Source organism: Siniperca chuatsi, linkage group LG6, assembly GCF_020085105.1.
Source record: "Siniperca chuatsi isolate FFG_IHB_CAS linkage group LG6, ASM2008510v1, whole genome shotgun sequence".
NCBI lineage: Eukaryota > Metazoa > Chordata > Actinopteri > Centrarchiformes > Sinipercidae > Siniperca > Siniperca chuatsi.
The window spans coordinates 8,919,024-8,944,377 of NC_058047.1; the positions used below are offsets into that span (position 1 = coordinate 8,919,024).

At 39.9% G+C, this 25,354-nt stretch overlaps 1 protein-coding gene across 5 annotated transcripts in view; it reads right to left on the minus strand.

The window, feature by feature from the left end:
- The window catches only part of sgip1a (SH3GL interacting endocytic adaptor 1a), a 79,635-nt gene that overhangs the window by 9,170 nt on the left and 45,111 nt on the right, over positions 1-25,354 (minus strand). For 2 of the 5 annotated variants that reach the window (XM_044201015.1, XM_044201017.1), the window contains 19 exons: positions 24,808-24,871; positions 23,957-23,981; positions 23,788-23,808; positions 23,024-23,086; positions 22,482-22,545; positions 21,194-21,372; positions 19,038-19,046; positions 16,954-16,965; positions 15,255-15,276; positions 15,058-15,142; positions 12,470-12,552; positions 10,469-10,549; positions 9,737-9,811; positions 8,748-9,509; positions 7,636-7,757; positions 7,137-7,290; positions 5,884-5,943; positions 2,494-2,553; positions 1,319-1,430 (listed from right to left, as the gene is read on the minus strand). In XM_044201015.1, coding sequence (XP_044056950.1) covers positions 1,319-1,430; positions 2,494-2,553; positions 5,884-5,943; positions 7,137-7,290; positions 7,636-7,757; positions 8,748-9,509; positions 9,737-9,811; positions 10,469-10,549; positions 12,470-12,552; positions 15,058-15,142; positions 15,255-15,276; positions 16,954-16,965; positions 19,038-19,046; positions 21,194-21,372; positions 22,482-22,545; positions 23,024-23,086; positions 23,788-23,808; positions 23,957-23,981; positions 24,808-24,871 — 2,053 coding nt within the window. The remainder of the gene's footprint in view (positions 1-1,318; positions 1,431-2,493; positions 2,554-5,883; positions 5,944-7,136; positions 7,291-7,635; positions 7,758-8,747; positions 9,510-9,736; positions 9,812-10,468; positions 10,550-12,469; positions 12,553-15,057; positions 15,143-15,254; positions 15,277-16,953; positions 16,966-19,037; positions 19,047-21,193; positions 21,373-22,481; positions 22,546-23,023; positions 23,087-23,787; positions 23,809-23,956; positions 23,982-24,807; positions 24,872-25,354) is intronic. The other 3 variants (XM_044201014.1, XM_044201016.1, XM_044201018.1) reach the window with 3 other exon arrangements.

Here is a 25,354-nt window from a genome sequence, read left to right on the forward strand (position 1 = left end):
TCTAATTATTAATAAATTATTAAATCATTACTAATTATTATAAAATGTTATTTCATCAACTGTTTTATAGAAGTACATTTTATTTTATAATGGCTTTTTCCTCCAATAAGACTTTTCACTCACCTCTCAACCAATCACATGTCCCCTGCCTCTTAAACTGGCAAGCCTAACAACTGCTACTAGAATTAGCCAGTTAGCAACTGTTAGCTAGGGCAATAACAATGTCAAAGTAATTCTGAATCAACTACCTAGCTGCTGCTATAAATAAACACAATACACAGACAAAGAAACTAACACCGTTTATCTATTTAGCTTAACAAGGCTGCACATGCTACCTACCTAGCTGGCTAACTGGCTAACTAGGTTGTGACCTTGGTCTATTACTCAGCATCAAAGCGAAGAGACAGTGTTAACAGCAGCAGCTAGCTAGTTAATTAATTCAGAGTTACCTCTGCAGCGTTTTGATTCTAAAGATGTTCCTCAGAGAAAGACACACAACTTTGAGAAGATCAAAAAGACAGACAGATTTTCTCTGTGGTTGCTCAAGCCAAAAGGACCTAGCTAACACAGACTCTTCGCTTTGATGCTAAGTAATAAGACTACAAGCCTGCCTAGCTAGCTAGTTAGCATGACCAGCTTGTTAAGCTAAAGCTTAAAGCTACATACGTTTATGTTTATTTAGTTTAGTTATTGTGTCTGTGTACTGTGTTTATTTACAGCAGTTGCCTCTTGTTGGTTGATTCAGAATAATATTGGCATTGTTGTTGCTCTAGCTAACAGGAGCTAACCGGCTAAATTTGGTAGTAGTTGTTGAACTTGAGCTAGCTTAAGAGATAGCAGTAGGTACGTGATTCACTGAAAGGTGAGAGGAAAGTGGCACCATGAGATAAAATGTCTGTAATGAAATAAAAATTATATCCATAGAAATCAACCAAATGGGCCTTAAATCCCCCCCACAAGTTGATACATATGATACATACATCATTAAATAGAAGAGAAGTTAGAATTATTGACAAATACATTAAATACATTAATAAATACTTTTAAATGTCCCTAATTCTGTTTACAACTACAGAATTGTGTTATAAACAATTTATTAACTTTTTAAATACTTCTTAGAAATGTTAAATGGTAAGGGGATTAAGTAAAGTGTTACCAACTCCAGCATTATCCTTACTGCTGTAGTACTGCAGTATAAATAAACTCTTTTCAGCCACACATGAAAAAGACATGAAAACTGCAATTCTGGTCAGGGAATCCTACTATGGTAAGTAATGGCAGGATACGTTAGAATGTGTGAAGCTATTTGTTGACCTACTTGCTGGGGTCAGCTCCTTTAAAGAAGGCGTTGACTGTCTCTGTGAATGCAGCAGCCACAGGAAGAGTATCCTGAGCACCCATTGTAAGAGGACTCGGTCCTCTGGAGCAGCCTGGAGGTAACACACACACATACAGACACACATTAAAATAGTCAAAATAGGGCAAGCCACACACTCAACCAATGTCCATAACTAAAAATGCACTGAGCTGAAATATCATTATTTACTATCCTTTTCTGCTTGTTATAGCCAAAGTCACGGCTACCTGAAAATCATCATCAAAATCTTTTTCAGTCAGGGACCTGAACTCAGTTTCACATCAATGTATAGTAGCTTCAACCCAGTATAAAAAAAACAGCCAACAGAGGTCAATAGATTAAGAATAGATAATGATCCAACTCCCAAACCAGGACTCTACACTCTTCCTAACCAATAATGTGTGGATGAAATGAGGAACAACACATGGTGTGCAAACTACTGTGATGAAATGAAACTTTACAATTATTTGAAATGAGAACAAATATTGGTGTTAGTAAGGTGGCATGAAAACAGCAGGTTATGTGTGTAAAGGATACCCATTTCTCTCTGGTCTTTGACTATGAAATTACCTCCAATATCTCCCTCAAATGTATGAATGTTTACACAGTACGTTACACACATCTGCTTGTAATTGAATAAGCACAGGTAGATGAGAAAGAAAAGACAAGAGGCAGACAGAGAGAGACTGAGAGAGATGTGCATGCTTATTCCAGACATGCTGCTGAAGCTGAAATATTCTGACAAGATCAAAGAAGATCAGACAGTCTAAAGATCAAACCAAGAACCAAAGGACCAAAAGGACAAAAGTGACGACAAAGAGATTAGTAAAGTACACGAAGAGCGACGATTCATCGGGGAATGAAAGGTGGTCAGCACAGATGAAATGGGAATGAACAATGTCAGGAAGAGACGGTAGAGGAAGATATGACTGTATAGCTCACTGCATACGAGGGGGCTCAGCCAGGAGTTAGCATGGTGTGGGTTAGGGTGATGAAGGGATTGCAAAGGAGAAAGAGGAAAAGATGGGAGAGAGGAAGGAAGGAAAGAAGGGGCAGGGCAGGGGAGGGGCGAAGCTTGCACAAATGAGCCTCGAAAGAGTGTGTGTGCACGCTACCCTGGTGCAGAGAAAACTTACCTTCAAAGGTTAAATAAAACTTCCCTCTGTCAAACCAAACAAGGGATGGCTGGTCATTCTCTGTGTGGGGTCGAGGGGTGGAGGAAGATGGGGTCAGGAGAAAGGGATGAGGAGGAGGAGGAAGGAGGAAGAGGGATGAAAGGGAGGGAAGTGGGTGAGGAGGGGTGAGAGGGGGGAAGGAGAGAAGGACAGTAGCGTGAGTCTCACATGGCAGGTCTATCACATGTCACAGTGAGGTGAAACGTGGAGGTGGAGGCCGGGGGACGAAGAGGGACAGAGGCCCGAGACAGAACATGTGACAACACGGGTGTGACTGGATGTTTTTTTCTTTGGTGGGTGCTTGCGTGCGTGAGGAAAGGCAGGAGTCGGGTGGAGTGAGGGCCACGTGTGTGCTGCCGGATGTTGGCAGTGGTACGAGTCAAAGTGCAAGATGTGCAATACAGGGGAGAGGAAGTCGAGGCTGTGGAGTTTGAAGGGGGGCAGCCAGAAGAGACAGTTTGGTGGTTGCTAGTTTCAGAGGCAGCAGCCAATGTTTTTTCTAGAATGCAACATAATAAAATGGTAATTCTACACCAGCTGATGCTCCAATTGTGGCAATTTAGGTAGCACTAGTAGTCCACTGCAAAACTGACACAACTTTCTTCATCAGTGGCAGATTGTTCATATTGCGTTTGTCTTTCTTCAGCTTACCATGCTCACATTATCATCCAGGCCTCCACTTTTTAAAATATGACACAGATGGAAGCACACTGTCATGTATAAAGACACCCTGCAGGGGGCATCCATGAGACTAAGACCAGAGAGCTGGGGGAGAAGGAGGGACTGTGGTGCACAGAGAGATGCTACATCCCAATTTCAGGAGCTGGATCCTCCAAAGGACACAGACTATGTAGGTGGATCATCCAGAAGACCTCAAAGAGACCAAAACTAAGTGCATTCAGACAGTCCTGGTTAACTTTCGTTCTGAGTTCATCACGAAGGGATTTCCCTCAAACTAGAACTAGACAGATGAATTGGCTGGGCTGATATATTGACCAGTATCAGCTTATTGCAGATTTTTGGTAGCACAGTGCATCTTGCAGCAGGTATATAACAAGAAATTGCAGTACAGATATGCCAAAGATATATTTCAGGTAGTTTAGAAATGGTATCTCCATTACAAAGTTTGCCCACCAGAAGTTTATTTTTCAACTACAAGACATGCCACTCAGTTAATGTATGTTATGTGTTTATGCCAGCCAGTATATCATAATCAGATTTAAATTCTCAAATATCTGCAAATATTGGCCTTAAAAATCCAGTACTGTTTGGGCTATACCTCAAACAGCTGTACCAGGGGTAAGCTCAGTCTGATTCCCGGGTTTAGAGTGCACTTTGGCAACTTTCACTTCAATACATGATGGACAACTGGCAAAAAGCATACCAAGTGGAGCCTCCTGGTGGCCTCGTGGTTGGGACGTATACCATGTGCGCAGAGACAAAACTAACTACTGGATAGTTTCAGCCTCTCAGGAATATAATAAATATTTAAACAAAAACATTTGAGAAAAGAAAATTATTGCACTTGTCATGAATCACAGACATATTAAACCTGTGAAGAGGGGTCACACGGAGAAGTTGCTTCGCTTTAAGGAGACAAGCCAAAAAGGTTAGGAATTGATGGATTACAGGATATCACATGCTACAAAGTATACACTGGTTCTGTCCTCAAACTCTGGGTGAAAGAAGGCCTCATTTCTCAGCTGCATTTGGTGGAGCTGTATTTGGTCTATGTATTCAGACTTTGGAGGATCCCCTGAACCGGGATGCAGCTTCACTTTGACTAGAATAAGCATTACCAGGGGCTGTGTTTACATATGACACTATTTCCTAAATAACCTTTATTACATGTTTTAAAAGAATGCAGCAAAAACACGACTCTTCCAATGTCAAATGTGTGCATTAAACCCATGTCAGTGTTTCAGTTTGACACAGAAAAACTTAGCAATCACCCTGGCAGAGCAGAGTAGGCTTGTTCTAGTCGATACTATTGTTTTGATGTGGGGTCCCAGCAGTGAAGGTGTGTTGTTGAGTGAGAAGACTAACTGAGTGTTGGGTGATTAAATAATGAGAGCGGCACAGTGCTTCATGAAGAGAACAAAAGGGCAGGTGTACGGATGGGGAGGGCGGAGTTTGGGGCTGTAATTTTCTATGGCTGGAGAGCACGTGAGTGACAGGTGCGAAAGGTGGGAATCAGGGGTCGAGTGTAGGAGTAGACTGAGGCTTTAAGGCCAGTGGAGATTGGTTGAACTTGAGGCTGTGTCGTGCTACTCCAGTGGTAGAGAGAGGATGGCATGAATATCAAACAGCTGCTGCCTGTCTAATTCGGCCTAATTCTCATGCCAGACTTTAAACGACTCTGAGCAGTAGCTCTGATCTGACAGTATGTGTGAGTGTGTGTATTTGAGTGTGTGAGAGAGAGAAAGACAGACAATATGGATCTCAAGGGCCCACAGATAAGGAGCTCTTCAGACATGTTCATTGAACACACAGCACACAAACACTCAAATACACTTTTGTGCAGACAGAGTAAAGGTATCTGGGAGTGACTGCACTGCACTCTGCACACACACAATGTGTGTCGCCAAGAGAGGAGACAGGAGGTTGCCATGGTGACATGGCGAGACAGCCACTGGTGCACAGTCATAAAACAGAGAGAAAAGTCTCACGAGCAGGCAGATGGGCAAACACTAAAAAAACCTGTATGCAATAGATGCAGCTTTTTGTGCCACCACAGCTTTCATTTCATCTTGCCGATTTTTTTCTCTGGGTGAATGAGGGAATGAGAGAGTAAGATATACAGATTGGACAGAGGGAGAGGGGCTATCATAACTATTAAATGTTCGGGAAATGTGTGGGAAGGTATGAGTTGGCAAGAGCAAAACAATGAAGAGAAATGACGATTTCACTGAGAAATGCTGCCACATTTGAAAAGAAAAAAATGAACGTGTGGTATGTCCCTACATCTTTGCGCAAAACCCAAAGTAGACTAGTCAATTAAGTAGGTATTAGGATAATGACACAGAAATGGTCTTTTATATATCATAATTTGAGATGTATTTAATTTGAAAAGAGGCTGACATGAGGCTTCAAAACAAGCTTTCTGAAGCCAAGCGGGAATGTGAGAAAAAAGACCCAAAAAGAGTGTGTCTCACTGTCCCAATACCTACTATTTTTGACTGACATTAATAGAGAAAGCACAAAAACATTCAGTGATGGCCTTTACCCTTCTTTGTCAAGTCCACTCTGGGTAAAGAGCATCAAACAGATTGAAAACTGACACAGGAACACTCTTCCAACCCCTTTCCCAACCCGTCCCCTTTCCTCTCTCTGAGGCGACCTTTACTATACCTGCAAATGAATCAAAGTGTCTCTCAAAGGTGGGCAGTTTGTCTACATAAGCATCGTCTTCTGACAAGCCAAAGAACAAATAAAGAGACAAACAGCAAAACAAAAAAACAGAAAACAAATCAAACCAAGGAAAAAATCATTAAAAATAATCAGAAAAGTACTGTCATGCACATAAAATAAAACTGTAAAAAAACAAACAAAAACTTAAGCATCTTAAACGCAAACAAGATGAAAGTGTCAAAATTAAAAACAACTAAAAGTGAAGTTTATTATTAAAACTGTCCCCGTGACCTTTATGTTATTGTCAAGTCCATTAGCTTTTGAGTCTATCAACAAAGCCACAATGAATAACTATTGTATACACATACAGAAATATTTTTGCATGTTCTGTATGTTATATTTCCATGTTAGAGTCTGAATCTATTATAGCTGTTTACTTATTGTTTGTCCCCGCAATCTGTTTAAAAAGCAACCTCCAACCAGGGCCTATTTTCTGTTTTTATGTAACTGCTGCTGCCTCCAGAATGTGTATTTTTTAAACCTATTATGACTCAGCCATGTTACAGTCTACTGAGATTTGCTATTATCCACTAACAACTCTGCACCGCAAGGTCCTTCAACACTGACTCTAAAGTTAGATCAAGGAGTATAAACTGTTGTTGTGCCATTAATTTATTAAAGGAAGGTTTGTCGAGAATGTTTGCGCTTCAAAATTAACACCCTGCTTCACATTCTCACCTCCCACTCGTGTGTGTGTGTGAGTGTGTAAATATGAATTTGTATGTGTTTTTTACCTAAACCAGACACATTATTTACGTGCAGTATAATAATTCATTGGTATCAAAATGATCTATAGGAGTAATTTATTCTTATTTTAAATTAATAGAAAATCAAGAAACAAATGTTTGTAGTCATGTTTTGCCTACTTGTTCAAATCTATCTCCAGATAGTTAACAGCCTACATGCATGGGTTTTAATGATGTATGGTAATTAGATGCCACAACAGGTTTTGGCACTGTATAACTGACATTCATCATTTTGTGGACCATCATTACCAGGAAACCATTTCCAGAATAAAATAAAAAATAAATGTAACTGCATGACTCATTCCACACAAACTCTGAGTGCAAGGAAGGACAGGGCCAGTGCATAAAATCAATAATGAACTTTTAATATTAGACATGAACAGTTAAATTCAGCCCGCCGTCAGACGACAGGCTGCACAGCTCAGTGACTGTTGAGGGAGCACACACCTGACACGGATAAGGAGAGCTCTTTACCGACGGTGGGGGTGGTGGCGGCACTCAGGGAGTTGGTGGAGGAGATGGAGGAGGTGCTCTCGGCCCGCGCCAACGGGGCGATGGGAGGGGGGCTGGCAGAGTGGACCGGCGGGCTGAACGGACGATTCTGAAAAGATAAAAAGATGGGAGGAGGAAGATAGATTAGAGTGAAAGAAATGTTGCACAGCAGTTGTTGGTAAACGCATTTAGCCATCAAAAGTTGTTTTGAGTAATCAGGTTAAGCTCTGATTGTTAGGGACTATCCCTGTAAAAGTAAAAGTTAATTTCACTATAAGCAAGTTGCAGAGTTGTATTTGGCTTTGAGAGGCTTTTTTAAAAAATGTTTTTTTTTTTTAAGTTTCCTGCTAGTCCATGCAAGGATGCAGTGAGCCAAATACCAGGAGAGCAGTGACTGACTACCAAAACACAACCATCTCAATTAGAAGTGAAAATATGATACTTCAAGACTTACTGCATCTCCTATAGTGGGTTTCCCTGGAGGAAGCTTGGGCCGTGAAGTGGGTCGAGGTGGAGGTGGTGGAGGGGTGGGGTTGACTGACGAAGGAGTGCCAGGTCGCACCGGAGAGGAGGAACCTGCGGAAAAAGAGGCAAAATTAAGAGGCTAGATTAATGAAGAACTTTGTGCTCTTGTAAACAATTCGATCAGGGCTTAGGTGCTGTGATTGCTTGGTTGTGGGGGTTTGGGAGTCCTCCCCCAAGAAAATGTTATGTTATTTGTTTAAAAACTATGCATTTCACATATTTTTAGACTATTATCGTTACAATATTTATATAAAAAAACGCAGGTTGTAGTTTTTTTACATTACACTCACATTAGCAGGAAAAAAAGTGAAACAAATATGCTCACTGATGAAGTAAGCACGATGTCCTGAAATAATCCTTCACATTTTTGTGAGTGATCGCACTGTGCGTCATAAAACACAGACTGGTATTTGTTACCACTGACAATTAGGATTTTTGTAAAGCTGTAACCAAATTATTTCTTCTTCTCAGCTATTAGTCACACTTTATTTTGTCGACTACTGGCCTAAATTTGATCACTGTTCTTCCTTGTATTGAGACTATTTCTTCACATAGTTATGTATTCTGTGTTTGGGTCTCCTAAAATTTACCAGAAAAGATTTTTGTCTCCTGCATAATGGACAGTTGAAATGGTCATACTTTTAAAAGGTAGAAGTCCTTCGATTCAGTGATACCGATAAGCACTGTATGTGCAATAAAAATGAAAATGTTCTACCAAAGTGAAGTCTGACCTTCAACTACAAGTTGGTCAAAACAACAGCCTCTGCTAACATAACACAATTCTGTAGCAGAATGGTGCTCTACATCCAACCAGGCCAAAACATGACCTCTTTTCCAGGGATAAAAATGCAGAATCAAGGTTCAGGTTGTGCAAGTTTAACAACAAAGATGGTGCAATCAGCTGAGAGGAAATTTGGAGATGGTGCAATGCTGGAAACACAATATCTTCTAAACTCCAGTCAAACTTCTAACCTTATTTGTATGGATGCTATTGGATGCTTACTAGTCACTTACTAGTGACTGGTGTGATGGACTACTCACCACTATTTGTGCCACCAGCTCCAGATGTGGGACCTGGCGACGACACCACCGCCCGGTATGTGGGAGGAGGAGGTGGGGGAGGCGTAATCCGGCTACCCTGGCTAGCATCGTTTGGCGAGGCGGCAGTTTCACATCCGTCCTCTTTGGGTAGGGTGACATCTGTGTTCTTGGACTGCTCCTCTTGAGACAGGACAAGAGGCAGTGGGACGGGGTGTGTTGCAGGTTCCTCAGCAGGAGGAGTCACCGCTGGAGGGGTTCTTGCTTTGGGAGTAGGGGCTGGTGGGACGCTGGCGGGTGAGTCGAGAGGAGGGGGAGAGGAAGTGGGAGGAGACGCAAGCTCCTTTGGTGGCGCAGGGGTTGGAGAGATGGCGAGTGTGAGAGGATTTCGGTCCTCAAGTGTAGGAGGACCTGAGAGGACAGGAAGGCCAGCAGGCTCATCTGAGGGAGGTGGGGAGGTTGGTAAAGGGGGCACAGGTTCTTCTTTTGGGGGAGGGGAGTTAGGGAGAGGTGGTGCAGGGTCTTCTGGATGAGGTGGTGATGCAGGTAAGGGTGGAACAGGAGATTCAGGTGGAGGCGGGGAGGCTGGTAGCGGAGGTGTTGGTTTCTCTGGTAGAGGCGGCTGGCCAGCAGATTCTTCACTAAAGCAGACCCACGCGTCACCTGTATCCTCGCCAGCAGGAGGAGCCTGTTCTGGTCCAAAAATGTTGTCCAAGTCAGCTATTGAGGGCTTCCTGGTGGAACCGTCTGCTTCTGTTGACACTTCTGAAACACAGACAACCAGTGACCAATCAAAGGCTGTGTTTGCAGAGGTGCTCAGTATGTTTATACACAGAGATAAAACATGACAGAGAGACAAACAGACAAACAGAAGGTTAGAGACAGAAAGTTGGAGATAAAGAAGCTGTTGTGATCAAATGTAAAATTCTGTTTTATCCTGTGGTCATGGTGTGATATAACAGGAGGCAGAAATAGATAAGAAGACTTCTTACCAGCTTCATCTGCAGAGGGAAGACCAGTCGACAGGGGGGAGGTCGGGACATTTTTGGGTGGAAGTGGAGGTGGCGCTGCAATAAAATTATCAGTGCGACAATGAATAGTCTTATAACAGGTTATAACAGGTAACTCGAGGAGATTACTGCCTTATTAACATCAATGATTGTTGTCAATGGTAATTTATGCTGTTGTTACTGCAACTTAAGGTGGGCTGCATACCATGCAAAAAAAAAAAAAGAAGTATTGTTTCATGGTTTAGCCAATAACAAAAATTCTTGTAACAAAAGATTTGAAAGTTTGGATCCATATATGACAGGTATTATCCCACCTGCCAAACACACCCACAACAATTTCTCACAAATCATCAACCATGCAGCACAGTACATTCAGTCACGACCATGCCAAATGTAAGGAGGAGGCAGCGAGGGAGGAAGGGTTAGTGCAGTATGGCAGACAGGTACTGAAATCTCCCATATAACAAACTACAACCAACACTGGGTCATTTGGTTGTGAAATGGCTGATGAAATGAAACAGGTTACAGCTGGCTGTTTATAAAGAGAAGCAGAGTGTTATTGCCACACAAGTAGTTTGATCGGGTCAGTGTGCAGGTGTGTTTGTTAGTCGGATGATGAGGGGGTTCATGAGATGAGCTGATGGATCTGTGCAGTCATTCCAGGGAGAAGAGGAACAATATGCGGCAGGATATGCAGGAAATTATAAAACTTACTTCCTGTAGGGAAGGATCTTGTCAAAGAGGATTCAGGCTCTGAAAGAGGAGTCCCCCACGCATCAGACTCAGACAGACCCACTAAGTTCATGAGGGGACAAAACAGGCCATGTCAGGGGCATTAGAACCAAAACACGCAAGGGTTTCTGATTCTTTGGGGCTTAAAAAAAGCATTAAGTGTAAGAAGGAAAACAACACAGATCAGCATGTTAATAAAATATTTCATTAGAGAAAACAGATTTCCAGCCCCAGAGGCAGACTGAGTCACTACAATACCCTTTTCCTTGCCAACTGAATTTCAGTTTCACTATAATAGTGGAATACAGGGTTCAGCATAAAATGCTGACATCTGAAGACATGGCTACCAACCTGTTCACTCAAACTGATTTCTAGAGGCAGAATAAAAACTATTTGGGCACAGAGGTGACCACGATAGCCCCACAAATGACATCAAAACTGCTGTGCAACAGCTGCTGTTCTACAAATCTGTCCAAGTCCACTTGTGACCACTTGTTTATTTAATCTACCATAGCATTATCATTTTATGATTTCAACGTAGTATTGATATGAAAGCTAACCTCATTTCCTTTACTATTAACCTGGCTATATAAAAGTTAGTTTAACAGCCTAACCGCTTGTCTCAACAACAAATCAGATGATGCCAAAACCAACATTATTAGGGTTAGGCAATATGACAATACATGAGAGGTTAGTTAACTGGAAAAGATTTTGTTAGACTGCTTACACCTAGGTAGCTATATGTCTATCTAACTGTAATATCTCTGATTATATAAGCCAAAATGTTACAAGAGAGCTTTATGAAAATATTGGATTTACAGGATATTTGCATTAATGTGATGAAGTACCTTAATTTTGTTTTAGGCATTTAATTCACTGGATTTACCAAAAACATCATCAGATTATTTTATCTAATAACTGTTTCTCAAATACATTTCCAAAGAATTTCCATTATATGCATTCAGTTGCAAGTTTTTTTTAGGTACACCTAGCTAAAACTACAGCAATCTAATATAGCATTTCTGCAATAAATCCCACTGTCATGAAGGTTATAATGTTTTAGAGAGGTGTTTATAAAACTGTATGTTAATTTTTTAGGCTGCAGTTTGTGGTGCTGTTGAAATGCATTGTATAACACGTTTTCTAATGGAGTGGACACAATAAGTACTGCCTGTCTTCTGTAAACACTAATCATTACAACTTTCATGAAAGTAGCATTTATTGCAGGGCTGTTGTCGTCGTACCTATTCAACTTGGAACTGAGTTTCAAATTACATATACCATGATGAAATATTTTATCCATATCACACACCCCTACTCTTTGTTATTCAGGGATTTAGACATGCTGCTAATTCATATCTTGTGAAGATAAAACCATAATAAGTAAGAAAGTAAAACGTTACAAGTTGCCAGTGTCACACGCAGAGCCATTTTATTTGTCTGAATGAATATATAAAGGGAATTTGTGTCAACTTGATGTTAGTTATGGCTGACATTGCAGTTGCATAACAGCTTAGAGCTCTTGCACAGCCTATACCATTAAATCCTACTGGATTGGATGAGAGCGGGTGACAGCAGACAGATGTTATGCAGAATCTACATAACATGAACATGACCTCACAATGCCAATTTCAACTTTGACCTTAGCAAAGACAGATGGAGTCAATCCACAACTGCACAGTAAGCCTGAGGGAAGAACAATGATGTTAGAGAAAAAGGTGAGAGAGAGAAAAAGGTGAAAGAGAGAGAGAGAATATCTGCTATGACACCCAAGCAGGGCTTAGCTGGCAGCCTTAAGAGACAATAAGTGTGTGTTCAGAAAGCCTTTTTCAATGTGTTGCTTTCACATTTGACAAAAAACAACACTGGTAACAACTGTCAACACATACATATTCTAAGAACCAATACAGACACAAAGACATACAAAGAGACACATAAAGAGACATAAGCACAGAGTGACAAAGATACAGGGAGGAGGGTTACCTTCAGTTTTCGGTTCTCCAAAGGTTGTTTCCAAAGGAGGCCCAAATAAGGCTGTGGTATCTTCAGGGAACGGTGTCTGTTGACTGCAGCAGCAGACAAAGGACAACAGTTACAGAAGGTCATTTTAGGAAACAGCTACACCGTTCAAATTATATCATATATCATATCAAGTATAGCTTCTATCATTTGATCATGCCACATGTAGAATGCATTTTAAGTGACAGAGGTGGCAGGTTGCAATTTTTATCTACACATTTTAACACATACATATCCCACGTGGTACGTGGATAAACAATATTTTATCCCTAGACCCAAGACTAATCTTTTAAAACACACGGTTATGTACAGGGCTTCTGTAGACCAGGTTACCAAACAGTATTAGAGAATCAAAAAGTGCTTACACTTTTAAGAAACAAATGCAGATGTACCTAAAGCACTATAGTATTCAGACTATATGGCTGAATATGCACGTTTTTCTATCTAATGTCGTCTTAGTTTTCATAAATTTTATGGATTGCTGTGTACTTAAATGTAGCTGTATTGTGAAATTATTAGCTGTCATTTGTCTGTGCTTGTTTGGCACACTCTTTGCCTTTATTTTGTTTATATTATATGTGGTAATTTGAACCATTTATTGATATTAATGATAATTTTGTGTTGTTATATATTACTGGTATTATATTGTTATTGATTTTTTTTTCCCTTTAAGACTTTGCTTTCACAATTGTATAAATGTTTTACTTAGACATTTTCTTTATGTGTGGACCGCAGGAAGATTAACAATTGCTATGGCAGAAGCTAATGGGGATCCAGTAGTAATTAATTCATTAGTTATTAAATTATAAGGATTGTGCTATGCTCAAACTACCATGGACTCTGCAGGTAGCATATGTAGTAAATTTATAGTGATTAAGAGTGAGATCTAATTCAAGAAACTGATAAGTTGTTTAACCAATAACGGATGTCAAAATAAAATAATAAAAGATTTGGATAAAATTGCACCTGAGTATCCTTCTTGTTTGTGTTTTGGGGTAGAACGGAGATAATAGAAGTTTGCCTTTACTTTTTGGCAAAAGAGAGCAACAGGAAACATGGGACATGCACAGTTACAACATATTCATTATACAATTTTTAGCTGTGGAGAGAGAATATCCACACCTCACTAGAGTATCTCTACCATGGCTAATTGCACTGGACAGACAACAGACACACCCAAAGGAACAAACACGGATACATGTGGACACTAAAAACTAACATTCCAACACACCACAAAACACATTAGAGGAATAACTATGAACTTAAACAGTTTTTTAAGCATTCATACTAGTGTTTAAGTTCCCACAGTACACAAAGCATCACAGTGTTGTTGGGTAGATAAACACAGTGACAGCTCTGCAGATTCACTGAAGCGTCAAGTGGCCTTCCAGCAAAATAAACACAATTTCTGTCTCAAACTTCTAATGTTTTAGTGGAATGGCAAAGGTTGGGCAACATCTTAATAAAATCTTGTGGTGTTTATCAGCCATTATGTTAGAAGCACAACATAACATGTTTATCTCAAAAAACAGTCTTTGGTTATATCAAGAGTATTGCCCAAAGAAGTTCCCTTCTTTCCATGATGTCAAGGCTTTTTTAAGATGTATTGCTGTTTTAAAATTTTATACAAAGTATATTTATACAAAAGTAATTCCACATTTCAGTTAGGGTCCCTGCTCAATGAAACCAAGCTAGACAGCTGCAGCAGGTGCTAGAAAGCCTTAAGTCATATGCAGAAGGTTTCAGTGAGACAACAAAAGAGGTGACACTGGATGCTGGTGACATCGGAGTAAGAATATAAAAATACTAAAAGTGAAAAGTGATTCAATTCATAGAAAAATCCAGTTTTAAACTAACTAACAAACTAACTAACTAACTGGCACATAAAGTTGTTGGTCCACTGGTTGATATGACTTAAATCCCCAGTTCATCCGACCTTGACAGAATGTATCATGGTTGGATGGACTGGCCAAACTCCCACAAAGGTCTAATGATGCTTGATGGGTACATTTAACAATGTTAGACAATGTAGAGCTTACATTGTCTAACAGGTAATAAGCTCAAAATATGACACTTTTGACTTAAAAAATGAAAACTATAATTCAGTTTCTGATTAAAATCGAGCTACATAACATTTTAACACCAATAAATGAGTACATTTTGAGACATTACTACGATTCCTGTAACCTGCTGAGAACATCACCCAAGCCATCACCTCCATTAGCTTGTACATTGCATTTTAAACCATGTGCCAAAAGAATGCATTACACAGCAAATCTACTGCACTGCTTTACAACACAAAAGCTTATCTTTTAATTATACAAAACAGTAAGAGGGGGCCAGCGTCTTAGCCCAAATATAACCAGATACCGTTTTTCAGAACAATGCGTGCTGGAACTGAAAAGCTAGAGGGAAATCGCACCCTTTTTAGGAATGCAAAAGTGTAAATATACAGAATACAGTATATGCAAGCAAAATGCCATAAAACACACCTTCACAGTAAGTGGCAGTGGCTTGTCCTCAACCTTGTCAGGGAACAGTGAGGTACATACCTGGGGGGTTGTGGTGCTGGAGCTGGTGTGGGGGCCACAGTGGGTACAGTAGGGACGACACGTCTCGGTCTGGCAATTTCTTCACCTGGAACCATATTTAAATCTGTTCACCACATATGATTCTTGCATCACATTCTCTGTAATTCACCATCATTAAAAGTGAACCTGACCTAAGGTGCAACAAGACTGATACTTACTGGATGTGTTCCTTTTCAAACCCTATAACATGAAAAAAATGACAGTAAAATGTAAAAACCCAAAGACATAAAACTTGTCAACAGCAAGGAGACACCAACAAGCACATTGTTGGATCAATTCTAATATTTTTTGTCAATTATGCTACTAAAATCAGTATCCTCCATAGCCCCCTCTATGTACAACATTTGCTAAACGTAAAATGTCAGTCTAAAAAAATAAATAAATAAATAAAAATAAAAATAAAAATACACCTTTTCTTTCAGTAATACAACGTCAAGAACAAGGATGTCAGCTGTACAGTAGTGAAGGTCAGAGGGTGAATTTAAGCCTCAGGTTGACTTAATCTGATGAGACCTGTAGAACTAGCTGACCAGCTATAAGCAACACAGGAGGCATTAAAATAGGCATGAAATCCTTTTTTATTAGACAGCAGACAGAAGAGACATGAGAGGAAGTGAGGGAAGAGAGATGGGTAATGAGATGCAACAAAGGTCACTGGCTGAGACACTGAGACCCATGGTCGGTGCACTAACCCCTAGGCCACCCCCAAATGGAAATACTTTTTGCAGTTGTTAACTAGTTACTTTGCACTTTAAGATACATTTCTTATTTCTATATCCTGAATATCCTAATTCTTAACTGTAAATGGGTGCATTTTAGTGGCAGAATTATCAAACGTCTTTCTTATGTATTTACCAGTGACAGTACATATTCATACTAATTGCAAATTGGAAAAATTGGATAGGCTAATGCTGACCTGCATGACAGTGGCCGCTTTGATGACACTGTAAATTACATTTTTTATGCTTTATAAGTGATTCATCAACACTGCACATTCACAGAAATATGGCACAGAGAGTTCAAACAAATCACCTCAGCAGCTACTATATATCAAATGGAACAGAAAAAATATCTGCCATTAGGGATTATTGTTATTAATTATTATTGTAATTAAGGGGAGTAAAACTACTCCAATAAATCCAAAATTCAAAACAAATGTTCGTATCAGGTTAGAAAATGGCAACTGGGTGAACTGCTGCTGCCTGCAGTGGAAATATTGGAAAGCTTTCAAAACATGCTTTTGAAGTCTTAAGAAGCCAACCCTGGTACCAGAGAAGGTGTGGGCTGACAAAGTTGGAGTTTAAGTATGTTAAAAGAGAAATGAGTTGTGTTGTTGGAGAGACAACAGCACAATAATATTGCCTCTCCAGCTGTGATCTTAAAGACCCGGGTGTATGCGAGTGTATGTATGAATTCACCATGAGAGGGACACAAGAGGCCAAGAATGGCAGAGGGCAGATAAGGAGAGTGGGGGAAGGGAAGGGGGAGAGACGGGAGCAGATGAGATGAGAAGACATGTCGATAGGGAGTGACTGAAGTAAGACATCAAAGGGTCCAGCTGTCAAAAGTGCAAATTTTCTCCCACTAGAGAGACCAAGCATTCAAGATGAAAAGTACACAAGCACACTAGTGATCTTGAAAATCTGGAAAAACATTTATTTATTTATATGTATAAAAATTATTGTCAAAACAAATTAGCTTACAATTTTGACCCACTGACTCAGCTACTGAACTGACTTACGTATTTTCTGTCTTATTCAACTGACTCCAAAGACAAGGTGAGGAGCAAAAGGGTACAAGAAGCATGTGACATGTTTTAAGCCTGACCCCAGGGAGACGAAAGAAAAGGACACTTACCGGGCTACGTCTCTGTGACCAGTAAAAAGGAAGAGAGAAGAGATACCTGGTCAGAGAGTGACAAATCAGTAAAGCAGACATCATATGTATCAGGAGAAGAAGAATTTTGGCCTGGCTGGTCAGATTTGGGGATGAGGACAATAACATGTCCTTAAACAGGGTGTTATGTGCTCATCTGTGTTAGATTTGTGAGAAATTGCTTCTGTAGCCTTGTGCAGTTTAAGGATTTTGAACATAAATGTAAATAGCTCATTACATCCTGATTAATAAGGCAAGTGGGTATTAGGAGACAGCTGAGGATGACATATTCAAACTGATCTGTGTGTTTGTGTTTATGCCTGCATCCCCGTCTTCTATTGATGGTGAGAAAAAACAAAGTGTAGCAATTCAAGGCCTTCAGATAAATGAGGATATTTGCCTGAATCTCTAATGTCATCTGTGAACCTGCTGTGACTGGACATCATCCAAAATATCTTGTGGAGCTGCTTAAATCACTTCCCTCTCTTCCACCCCTCATTTTTATTTTCAACTGTCTCCATCCCCATCCCTTTATTAGATCATTTTTGTTAAAAGCCATGTCATTTTTGCCATCTAATCCATTAGAGTTTCCTTTCATTTTCCCTTGTAGTCTCCCATCTGCCCTCTTGGTCTCTTTAATTTCAGCTGAAATCTCTCCATCTGCCTGCGTCACATCCACCTCGCATCAACCCTCTCTGCCTCCATCCCTTACTCTTGTGTTTGTTCCAGTTGAGCAATGAGCCATGAGTGATTAAAGTGATGCAACAAGGGGGTGGGACATGCTGGTGGAAGGGATTAATTTCATTGGGTAAATTGGTACAGGACATGGTGCAACACTGTCATAACCAATCATCGTCTCCCTACTGTATGTAAACAGGAAGAACATCAGCAATGTGTTCAGAGTCACACACTGTGACCTTTTAGCCTCGGTAAGGGATTAACAATGATCTTTAACACACAAATAGTTGTGTACAGACATGCTGATGTTTAAATTGGACCACTCCAAACAACTGTGTGATATATTTGAAAACAGAAAATGTAAAAGAATCAAAAGAACAACTTTGTTTGTTCCATTTGTGAAATTCAATATTGCATCTTAGCTTTTGGAGCTAGAGTAATGAAACATTTTGTAACTGAGGCAGGTCATATTTGAGAGTCAGCTGGGCTGTAAAGTGACTGACTTAGACTGAGGGGACTCTGTGTAGACCTGAACGCACAGTGGCTGGCTACATTAATGACACACCATGAAACATGAAGAATTCATCAGAAAAGTAAGATGTTTGCCTTCCAAAGTAAGCCTTCCTGGTTGAAATGCTGGTAGACAATACGACAAGGGAGGAATAATGTGTGATGTAAGACTTTTTTTTTTTAGTTTCTAACATTTGAACTCCATCCCTGACCTTTTCCTTGCCTCCTCTACTGCTTGTAGTCTTGGTATTTGGACTGAGAACTGGAAGCTCAAGACTCCAGAACCAATTAAAATCAGATTTAAGACGTCTTAGTCAGCGGAAACAACTTGAAAGACAGCGCTCTTGTACTCCAAGTAACTAGGCAAACAAAACAACATAGAAATGGTGAGCAGTCACACACATGCACATACAATACAGTAATCCGCCTATACATAACACCACAATGAAACACACTCACACCAAAAGAGAAATCCCATAATATCGGCCATTTGCCCTATACAGCCTACAGTTATCTTTTTATCAGTTATATCTTGCTTCATTTGTAGTTAGCCTATTTTCAGCAACACAGAGCAGATTTTATGACCAAATGCATTTTTTTTTTCCTGCTTCATTTAGATAGTAACAGCTGAAGAGAGACAGGAAAGGCTGGGGGAGAGAGGGGATGACATGCAGCAAAGGGTCCAGGTTGGAACTGAACCTGGGCCGCTGTGGTAAGGACTTTGCCTTGATGCATGGTATGCGCTCTACCAGGTGAGCTACTGGTGTGAGCAAATGCATTTATAAGCAAGCAGTAAGTATTAAAAGGGATGAAAGTGTTAACAGTCAAGAATAAAAAAAAAAGATAGAAACACAACAGCATGCAAAGCAAAGGCTTACCGGACTCCTCTACAGAGGTTAGAGTCATTAGAGGCAGCAAAGGAACAAGACATAAGAAAGAAATAAAAAGAAGAGATGGGTGGAATAGTTAGAAAAGTAGAGGGGAAAGTATATTAACATTGGCAATGCAAAGCATCTGTGTGCAACGTGGGCAGTCATCCACATCAACTGCAATCATTAATACAGACAGATAAAGCTGGTGTAGTACTATGACTCTTCACTGCATTCAGTCAGTCCTTCATACCGCCACCTACACATTATATACTACTCCTACTTATGTGATGTGAGCACTAAATCCTGGCTAAGGTTTTATGTGAAATAAGCTGTTAACCTGCATCATCGAGTCCCTCTCACAAGCTTGTGTACATATGAATAATTCATGCAGAATATGGGAAATATTAGACAGAATTTAAGCTCATGCAGTCTGCTAAATACAACACTCAGTAGGAATATATAATACTTGGTATGTGTTTCAGATTGTCAAGGTTTTGCAAATGCAATGTCATATTTACATGCAGAAAACCAATGTCAAGGGAAGGCGTCTGAATGATATTCAAATGGCTGTGGGCTGTTGTCAAGTGTGAGTCTTGTTTTTGAAAATAAAAGCAGATCACAGATGTTTTAGTCTGGGAATAAAGTTTTACTGGATTAGCTCAAGAAAAAGGAACAACTAGAAAGAAGTGGAAAGACCCAGTGTTTGCTTTTGGAGGCCTGTTAACATTTGGCCCCTCTTCCTCTTTTCATCAGACCATTTTATTGTCAGTCCATAGCCAAGGTTACCCAGAGTTGCCAGGGACTAGGAGTGACTGCGAGACTCATGTAATTTATGTGTGAGGGAAAAGCTCTGCCCAGGCAAACGTGATGCTAATTTGAACTGGTAGAGGTGAAGGTGGCAGTTTCGTAATCACAACTACAGGCATCAAATTTACAATGAGAGAAAACTGTGAAAAGCAGCAAATTCTCAAATTTAAGAAGCTAGGAATAGCAAATGCTCCATTGCTATTAAATTTTTTCTTAATAAATTATTTTAACAATTAATTCCTTATCAAAATTCTTGTCAATTCATTGTCTGTTGATCGACTGTAACTTCAGTGTCATATTTTGAGTATATCTCCTATGCACGTGCACGCAGCCATTGTCAACATGGAAAGACCTTCACACCCGATCAGGTTAACAGAGCCAGCGGGTGAACACACAGTGGCTGGATTAAATTAGAGTCCAGAGGCTCAAATGACCACAAGCCATCTCATTGTACAGCAGGCCGACACACAGGTTCATTGTGCCCACTTTCCTACCTGAATTATTAAAGGATAACTGTCCTCACTGAAGAACACAGGAATTATGGGTAAGGGCTAGAAAGGCAGAGGGGGCCAAAGCCAGTTTTGGAGCCCCACTTCTAAATACAGACTGTCTAAATGGGATGTGTGCTTGTATTTGGACTCATCAACTGAGCTGCATCACTTCAAACAAGAGTTTCACACCCTGCTATTTAGCAACAGTATGTCGTGAGATGGTTTCTCTTGTGGTGGGACATTTGTCTGTGTTAAACTACACCAGACTAAACGGGAGAACACTGAGGTCACTGACAGCACTGACCAAATATCACAAACATCACAAATTAACTATATGGAATTCAAACTATCATATAAATCAGCTGACCTCACTCATTATAGAGACATGGATTGTGATTTCAGTCTAGGGTTCAAACCAGAGACATAATTACATACTGTTGTATAGTGACTCATTAAAACAAACTAGTTATGTTGTTACGTACAGACCCATGAAAAGTGAAGCAGTGACCCATTTAGGGTTCCCATCAATAGCTAAAACAAAACAGTGGGATAAAGTAGAATATAAATTGTAGAGAAAGATAGTAGCTCAGTAGATACTAGCACACACAACATCATGCAGTATCTCAGTGGGCAAAAGTCAGACAGCTGAAACAATCACATATCAAAGACAACATGTGAACATTGCACATGCATGGCCATATCTGCACAATATTTAACTCTGCATGGTGAAAGGCAGTTACAGAGGATGAAGATAAGAAGCAGCAGTGATTCACACGTGCACATTACAACCATCTAAACACTAATACACAGCAGTCTATCAATGAAAGCCGGCAGTGAGAGGGCAGTGACGTCAGAGCTACTCACCAGAGGAGACGGGGACAGGGCTATGTTGCCTATGGAGGCTTTGAGCTCGTCAACTGAGGGCACTGACGCTACACGATTGGCCGGCAGTGGCTTGATCTTGATTTTGAATTTCTTCCTGTGGTCCTCCTCTTCTTCCGACTCATCAGAGGAAAAGAAGTGGGCCTTTTTCGTGGTAGGAGGTAGTGCGGTGTCAAGGAATGCATAGTTCCTTTCCTCAAACATTCCAGGATTTATCTGATTTACATAATATTATAAAGGCGACTGTGTGATTGTGTCAGGGCTGCCAAACTCAGGAACTACATCCCTGGTGAAACTAGCCTTACTACCTTGACTGCCTTTAAATCTCAGCTAATTTCTATAAAACTTGTTTTTTGCGATTATTGTCCTTTTTTTTAAACTTTAAATTGTCTCTACTTCCAAATCATTTTTCCTTATTCCTAATTAATAATACTAATGATTCATACCATTTAATTTTGTAGTGTTTCAATTTTTGTCTTACTGCTCTAGAAACAAACATAACCTCTTCTGCATGGCTGATAAAGTGGATTACGAGACACCAATGGAAACCTAAATATTACTGGTAAATGAATTTAAGGTAGAGCAATTCTAGACCTGGTGCCTGCCTACCCACAGGATGAAGGTGCATGTCCCTCTAAATCAGATAAAATTTTCTGAGGAGGTAACTGCAAAGTGATGAATATACCACCATCTTAACAAATGTTCATGGAGAAGAAAACAGAGCATCACATCTGCTCAATATGAGCTGACAGTCTGGAGAATCAGCGTATTGATTAAAGTGATTTTCCCATGCTTCACAAAGAGGTTATGGGGCTTTTCTCAAAAAATTTCTCTGCAACTTCCTGTTCACGTCTGCTGCATCAATGACTCACTCTTCTGTAGCCGTGTTATGTGCTGCGCCTTATTACCTTTATTTAGATCTTTGTTAATTGGATGTTTTTACACGTTAAGCAGTTGACGCACTTTATCATCACTGTGCGTCAAGTGGAATTTTTTGTGTGTAGATTTCTCTGTAGAACACAAGGATATTTGATTAAATAGATTTGTTTCCACTGATTTGGCAGTCTCAGCAGAATTTGAGAGAGGATGAAGTACATTCCCATGTGAATGAGATTTACTACACAAACTGATCTATCAGTATGCACCAATTTAACAAATCCTGCACTAACAATGGAAGCAATCCATTTTTAGTAAGCTAAAGTAAATTGGCAGAGATAAAACAAGACAAATTAATTCTGTCAAATGACAAATCAAGCAGTGCTGAGGATATCTCCCTCTTCTGACTCCTCTTCAGGTCTGATGCTGTAGCCCTCATCATCCACCTCAGGGGAGTTCTGAAACACATAGAGTGACTCCGTATAAATCTCTTTAAATGTTTGTATGATTTAATCAGTAACACACTGCTGTGATATTAGTTGTATATGAATAAAATGTTAACAGAGAAACAGCAGTTAGTTCAAAGAGTACCATAGGTTAATTGAGCTACAGTTAAAGTTCCCATTGACATATTCAGACTATACATTATACTGAGTCATAACAAATGCCCCCTGCTTAATGAAACATGACTAAATGCATATTGACAAAGGCATAATCTGGATGTAAAATGTAAGTGATATAATGTGGCAAATGATAATAGTTAAAACCATCAACTTGATTTACTATCTGTAGTCACTTTTAACATGCTTTGTCCACAAATTTTTCAATAGCACAATGCAGATGAAAACAAAGCAGCAGTGAGTTAGTGCCAACCAAGCTGACACACTGTTTAAAATCAGCATAAAATAATAATCCTACATTCAGACTTTTACTTACGTATCTGTCCCAGTCGATATCTCCGTAGAAGCCATTAGGGGCCCCGTTGGTCTTCTTCTGAGACTGAGAAGAGACAGTTTGATTAAAATCCCACCAGACAGTGAAGGTACAGTATATTCTACACTACTGCGCTACCATTGGATGTGTTTCTATGTTAGTTACTGTTCAGTGGAACTATGGTGCAGTTAATTCTGCCCTATAAACCTTGATCCTTTGTACTCTGTATGTCATGTCATGTGAGACTGTCCCACAGTTTCCCATTTTCATCTAACAGGCCCTAATTTGTTCTCTGTTTTGTCCTCTTTCACATTTGTAACTCCTAAGGTGGTCAAAATAATATAATTTTTGGAATTTTAAGTGTGTTTTCTGCAAACCAAAATGTATTAGTTGTAAGTCATTTCCGTGTGTGTTTGAGCAGCCTAGGAAGTAATTGATACAATTGCTTGGTCACTAATGATCTGATAATGATGAGGATTATTGTTATTATCCAACATGCTGCAAATAGTCCAACAGTGCTGGAAGATATTTCAAGATTTAGGTCTCTTCAAGCTACCCCAAAAGGACTTGGGGGATATCCTTTTTGTTTTTTTCCCTCAGAGCTTCCTCAGAGAGCCTGCTAATAGAAAATGAAAAGATACAGTGGCAGCTGACTGATGAGTTAAAGAACGTGCTGTGATGTCTATAACCAGTCTAAGCTTTAAGCTCTATACTAACTGTTCTAGAGGTTAGTCTACTCCAAAGGACTAGAGACTAGAATTCAGTACCGATTCAACCTCTGGGGGTTCCTGGCGAGTAAAAAGAACACAGAAAAAAAAAGGTTTTTACCTCACAATCACCAGACTTGATTATCTCCAGTCATACATGTGTAGAGTAAATAGTAATTTACAAATGAATTAATTGGCTGATACATATTAAATATTTTCTGTTACTTACACCCCCGTCTCTGTCTGGGGACCCCCTGTGAGAATTTAAAGAGAGAAGAAAGGATTGCATGAAAGTCACTTAACATGTGAGCTCTTCATTTTGAAATCAAGTGCTTTGCTAATTAGACGAGCCGAAATATTTAAAAAGGGGTATTCAAGCAAAACCTTTTCACACCGCCATACCCACACACTTATTCACACTCTCACAGACATCACACAAATATTTTACAGTAAGTCTCAGTGTCTCATGCACAGATACAAATTGGCTAAACACCCCTGGAAAGCTATCATGCTTACAAAGATTCTGCAAGCTGACCAAGTACTTCATAAGTGATCTAAATGGTCTATGAAGTCTTATTTTGATCCTGCTGTATTTGCATACAGTTTGCTTTCAGAACCTTCCTGTCATATCATGGCAGAACATCAGCTGTATGCAAACATGCAATGTCACGAGCCCTGGATAATTTAAGTATGCTCATTATTTTGTAGATCCATAATAACATGTCATATAGGAATCATACTGGCAGTTTAACAGATCCATTAATACAATGCATAGTATACCACTGTGGCTCATAACTGACTGGTAGACTCAACTGTGCATGATTAATGGAAGCAGCAGTATAAAATTTATTTGACAAGACCTGTACTTAATACTAATCTGTAATTGTTCTTACTTATTCTAATCCTTTCATTCTGCTGTAATGTATATGCACAACCTGTTGCCATATATACATTTTTCTTCTTAAAATAACTCCCTCCAATTTAGAGGTTTCAGCCAGCTCTCTGCTCCACTGCACAGCATCATTGTGAATACTTTCAGCAGTGGAACGATTAATATGCTCTATGTTTGGATCTACTTACGCAGAGTCATTGTCCTTCTCTTTCTTCCGTATCCCAAAGGCCTTCCTGGTACGTTTTTTCAATCCTGAGGAGAAAGAAGAGGAAAAGGGTGAATTATTGCATGAAGAGACACCAAAGGCATGACTAAAAGGTGGTGTCTGTGGGTGGGTTAAAGGGTAGGTGGGGTCAGCTGTCCTGCATCTATCATCCAGGAGATCAAACGTGACGTTTTAATGTATTATTGAGTGACTGGCTGCATCACTGTGAAGGTAAACACCGTCTTTCAGAACTAAAAATGTGTTCATGGTCAGCGCAGTTGGACAGACAGCCTTGCAATCCTCACAGCATCTTTTTGGAATGGAAAATTCATTAGCACTGTGAAAATCAATGCGCCAAGAATATAACAAGAATATCTTAGAGAGCTGTGGCGCAGAGGAACCTACTGTAGGTCAAACAGCTGACAATATACAAAACTTTAATCCATAGTGCTACATAAAGCTTGTGAGATCCCTAATGTACTGATTAGCCATGTGATTGCCAGTTTGAATAGCTAGACTAATTTGGAAAA